The sequence below is a fragment of the Cynoglossus semilaevis genome, chromosome 7, assembly GCF_000523025.1.
Source record: "Cynoglossus semilaevis isolate Cse_v1.0 chromosome 7, Cse_v1.0, whole genome shotgun sequence".
Classification (NCBI taxonomy): domain Eukaryota; kingdom Metazoa; phylum Chordata; class Actinopteri; order Pleuronectiformes; family Cynoglossidae; genus Cynoglossus; species Cynoglossus semilaevis.
Genome location: NC_024313.1, coordinates 3,074,814 through 3,080,107, shown reverse-complemented (window position 1 = coordinate 3,080,107; position 5,294 = coordinate 3,074,814). Strand labels below are relative to the sequence as shown.

General features: G+C 44.6%; 1 protein-coding gene across 1 annotated transcript in view; it reads right to left on the bottom strand.

The window, feature by feature from the left end:
* Positions 1 to 1,543: 1,543 nt before the first annotated feature.
* The window catches only part of clmnb (calmin b), an 8,655-nt gene continuing 4,904 nt past the window's right edge, over positions 1,544 to 5,294 (bottom strand). Inside the window, exons 11-12 of the mRNA XM_025057044.1 lie at positions 4,089 to 4,945; positions 1,544 to 2,388 (exon numbers count right to left, since the gene is read on the bottom strand). Coding sequence (XP_024912812.1) covers positions 2,259 to 2,388; positions 4,089 to 4,945 — 987 coding nt within the window. The 3' untranslated portion in view covers positions 1,544 to 2,258. The remainder of the gene's footprint in view (positions 2,389 to 4,088; positions 4,946 to 5,294) is intronic.

Below are 5,294 nucleotides of genomic sequence, written 5' to 3'. Positions count from 1 at the left end.
GAGCTGCTGGCTGCTTAGCTACAACTTGAGGCTGAGAAATTAAAAAAAAAATGTTAGGCTTCCAAATAGCAGTGGTTAGAAATTAAAGTGGGATTTGTTTTACAGCGGTAAATCTGTTTCTATGGAGTGTACGGGCCCCCAGGCAGGAGTGTCCTACAGGGACAAAACAATTCATATTTAATCCTTGCTCTGTGGGATTCACATATTTTTTTCCCTAGTGTCATACATTAATAATCGCGAGTAGAGCTACCGACGAAGTAGCGGTTGCCGCGTTTTCATCTCTTAGTGCGAAGGTGTTGTAGGACAGGAAATGTCTGGGAGGTGGTTTTCCACAGTTATTTTCACACACATTCACACTTTACAGAAAAAGCAGTAGGGGACTGTTTAGGCTGAACGCACACACGCAGCAGAGAAATGTCTAGAACCTCAGCCGTTTTCGTGTCCCCGCGTCTCAGCTCGTAGCCCAGGGCAGTAACCCTGCAGCGCAGCCTTCTTTCCCACCGAGAAGCTTTGAATAGAAAATCAAGTCCGTCAGGAGAGCGGCGGTTCTTTTTATCAGCTGATGCGGAAGGACGAGGAACCCGGCGAGCAGAAGCCTGGGCAGAAACTGAAGCAGCTCTGGTTCCTCCACCACTTATTCCACCCCTCGCTGTGGCCCTAAAATCCCACCTCCGAGCTATCCCTCATGTAAAAACGAGGCGGCGCGGTAAGATAGATGAGACCAGATACGCATCAGCACTCCGGTAGGCCGCCGACTCTGGCTAGAAACCCAGAGAGGGTCCGGTAAAGCAGGGTCAGAAACCAGGTCAAAAGGTCGAGAGCTGAACACTGGATGCTACTTCAGGGCATCGGTGCTCAACAGTGACCCCATCAGTCAGTGCAGGATAAAGCGCAAAGGTCAAATCTGAGTTTTCGGTTCGTACACGGAATTGTAACTGGAGCAGCAGTGGTGTCTTTTACTGTGAAACTTTCTAGAACAGTCGTACACGGGTGATATCATTGCACGTTGTTTTGCAGTTTCAGTTATACAAAACTTCAGAATATGTCTTTGGGCGAGTGGGACTCTGGTGGCTCAACTGCGGGGGCGGTGATGGTGTTGAAAGTGCATCGATCCCTCGTACTGAGATTTTGACCTGCGGGTCATGTTCCAAGCAAACAATGGCAGCCTGCTTTTTTTCTTTTTTTTTTTTTTTTCTTAGAACTTCAGCAACATTGAGTGTGTTTGTATTTGGTCAACATGGATTTTGAACACACTTATGTAACTTCAGTTGCAGTCCCAGTACTCCATGGACCATTGTTTCCCAAAGACTTGCGACTCTCAGGTGGGTCACACGAGATTTTTTTTTTTTTTTTGGGGTAGAGTTCACGGTCATGGCAACAATCAATTGTTAATTAATTGCTCAGATATCACTCGGACAACAACAACATATCCTGATTATGTTCAATAATGGTCGAGCACACCTTTATTTTGTGTTTTACGAATGACGTTTATTGACTTGGGTCGCGAAGGTTTGTGACCTTCAACATACGGGTATTGACTTGGGTCGCGAAGGTTTGGGACCTTCAACATATGGGTCCCCAGACAAAACATTTGGGAAACACTGCCATATACTGTACAGCAGAAAACAATCAATGCAGTATTTTTCATACAACATACTGTATTTCCTTAATGAGGAACAAACATTTATTTTCTCACCAAAAAAATGTCATAAAACACGTTGAGTTTGTCGATCGACTCATACCCGAGTGTAGGAAATGTCAAAGCGCTCATTAAATGTTACGGGCCTTGATCTTACAGCGTTAATACAGTTTCCAATTAAACAAACAAGCTCTGTGGAATTCCCAGCAGGCAGGAATATTCCTGATATTTCATCTTCATCGTCTGTCATCACAGACATTTCCCCACTGTAAAGCTGCGATGCCACCATGTGGTGTAACACTGCTATTTGTTGAAGTAAACAGAGGCATCACTTTGGTACATTACATTAATGATGTCTACAAATGGAATACGGGCAGACAGTTGGAAATCTGCTCGAAGGTTTTAATGCGAAGAAACTCGGTCGAAGTGACAAATACCACCTGTTGGCAGTCAGAGGCAAACATGTTTTTTTTTTGTTTTTTTTAAACGTTGCCTGGAGGGAAATTAAGTGACAGAGATGTAAAGTCAACACAGCTGTAAATGTCCCTGTTTGGCTCATTAGTGGAAAGTGGGCTAATAAGCATATCTTAATAAGTAGGCTTTGCAGCGGGGGGGGGGCTCAGAGGTTCATTTGAGACAGGATGAAGCAGCAGTAGAGCAGGATCCACAGGGCCGTGAGCACTTCCAGCTCTAATGGGGTTACGTCGCAGAAGGCTGCGGCGGAGCGAAGAGCGAATCCTCCCTCGCCGCTGGAGAGAAGATAAAGCACACGAGAGTTGGACTCTGACGACTGAGGGTTAGGTACTTCACGTTCGCACGGAAGCAGCTTAAAGGACAGACGCAAATCTAATTATCTGTACAGTCTGCGTGTGATTGATGCCACCATTAGACCCCGGAGGCTGAGTGACTGCTCCATTACCGTACACATGATGGGTGAGAGGAGAAAACAGTTTGAGAGCCACTAGATCTTCTCCTGTGACAAACCCCAAAACTACAGTTATTAAAAGTTGAAATGGAGAGACCCTTAATAAAGTGGTCACTTATGTACCCCCGCAACCCCCCTCCCACCCCCGCGCTCACCTCACACACGTTCTGTAGTGACACTGCAGCAGAATTTCATCATTAGAGTTGGAGTACGACTGATCAATAACCTTTAACTTCATGAATGTTGTGTCATTTTTTTAACAGTTAATCACAGATAATATGACACCTCAGTAATGACAACACCCTAGAGGTATTGGTATTGGTATTGTGCGACTGGGATTAGTTAGATTAGTCAAGTGGGCCAGACCAGTACAGGTATAACCATGTTTTACTCTTTTGTTTTCATGCCAAGAAGTAATAGTATATTTTTAATGAAGTATTAGAAAAAGGATCATAGACATGAAATTCATCAAACAGGCCCGATTGAACCCTTTAGCGCATTGTTATCAAAGACTGGGTCGCGACCCTCAGGTGGGTCGCAAGAGATTTTTTTTCTTTTTGGGTCGTCTCGCATCATGTCTCCCAGGAGTTTACGAATAATGTCTATTGACCACTATTGGGTCGCGAAGGTTTGGCCCAATTTTGGCCCGCATGCCGTATGTTTAACACCCCTGCTTTAGATACTTGATTTAAACTCGTCCTTTCTACCCACACAACTGTGGACCACACTGACCCACTTTTTTTTTTTTTTTTTTTTTCCCCCCCTTTTTTTTTTTTCCATTTCTTGTAGGCCTTTATAATTTTTTTTTTTTTTTTTTTTTTTTGGCTGAGATAAAAAGATGTGCGAGTTGCTGTGTTTGCACTAAGCAGCGGGAGAGAGAGGTCAGACGCCCAATTTCTCCCGCTGAGAGGAAGCTGTCAACGATGTTGATGAGGACGAGAATGTTTTTTCGCACAATACAGTTTTCACAGTTTTCATATTGCGCAGCACAGCAGCCAATCAGACAAGCGGCTGAAAGATACGAGGGTAAATCAATCACAAATTGGAAACATTTCTTAGCTGTAACAATAACGAGGCTATTTCTCTACATATTCTTCAATCAAGTCGGCACTTTTTTCAGCAGTGTTTCCATCCGGGAATTCTTTTCTTGTAGAAATCTGGGCTAGACCGGGTCATTCTTTCCAGGTCTAAGGCCTAAAATCCAGTTCCTTTCTAATTTTCTTTTAGTGTTGGGGTGAGATGTCAGATAGAAATGCTTAGTGTTTTTTCAACCTAGGGGTCGTGACCCCACATGGGGTCACCTGGAATTCAAATGGGGTCACCTAAAATGAATTTTTTTTTTTTAATTATTATTTATTTTGAAAAATATACTATTAATGAACTGTATTCTTCATACTTTCATGAATATAAATATCGCGTTCACATAAAATGCAGCATAAAAACTCTCTAGGGAATCGTCCGAAAAGGCTCGATTTAACGAGCAGTTAAGACTCGGCAAATTCACTTGCGTGGTTGGGTACTTACCTGAGCGACGTAGGAGCCGTGCTGCAGCTTTTTCCACGAGCATGAACGTCAACATCTGCACCACGGTCACTGTTCGAAGCCGCTCCACTCCGATGATCTGTTATCTTTTTATCAGTTGTTCTACATTCATCAATCGCCCGTTGCGATTCCTCTACGTTTTCCGACCTAGCGCCGTTGTCCTCTGAGGTCAGATCTCTTGTTTTACAGACACTGTGTTTTGTGAAATTCGTTTTACCTGTCAGCCCAAACTCCACAAACTCCTCAGAGCGTTGTTGATTTTTGTTCCGACCCTCCGTGCTAGCACCCTCTTCTTTTCGTTCCTGCTCTTTCTCAGATCTGAAATTGTCTCTTCCCCCTTCACTTACTTTCTTCTTATTCCCTGGAACGCTGTTTACACAAAGATGTTTCCCCGTTTCAACCTCATTCTGCCACCAAGACGTTTCGAAACTCTCCCTTTGTTCACGTTTGTCTGCCGAAGCCTCCACTTCATCATCGCCGCGTGTCAGAGCTCTTGCATTTTCTGTCTCCTCCTCCTTCTCTCTGTCACCGTAATCACCATAATCATCCATATGTTCTCCAAAATCTATTTCCTCCTCAGGTCGCTTTTTCGTATTGCTTTCATCCCGCGGCTGCACTTCAAACGCAGTTCTTTTGTTTGTCTCTTCAGAGCTACTCACACCCAACCTTCTGTACGCCACTGCCTCATCCCTGACTTTAGATTTTGCATCGAAATCTGCTTTTCGCACCGAGGAACCTTTCCTAGGTGAACTTTCAGAGCCAATTGAAGTTTCACACATTTCCTGATGTTCTTCATCCACATCCTTCACCGTCTCCTCTTCGACTACTACTCTGCTCAGCTGCTGATATGGTTGGAAGACTTCTTTGTTCAGGTCCAGGATGTAGCTGTAAGCATCCTCCTCATCTGAGTCCAGGACCGGCAGGCTGTAGCTGCCTTCTTCAGAGCTCAAGGAAATGTGACTCTCACTCGCTCCTGCCTTTCCGTTAAGCTGATCCAAACCCTTCTCCATCCACGACCTGATCTCTGGACTGACTATCCTTGCGTCCAGTGGACTCGGCGGCTTGAAAGAACTTCTGAATTCTCCTCTCTTTTTGTACACAGATGGTTCAGCGACCCTTTGGCCTCGAGGAGATGAAAAGACGTCCCGATTGCTGCAGAGTTCAGGTGCAGCAGCGTCCTTCGTGTGA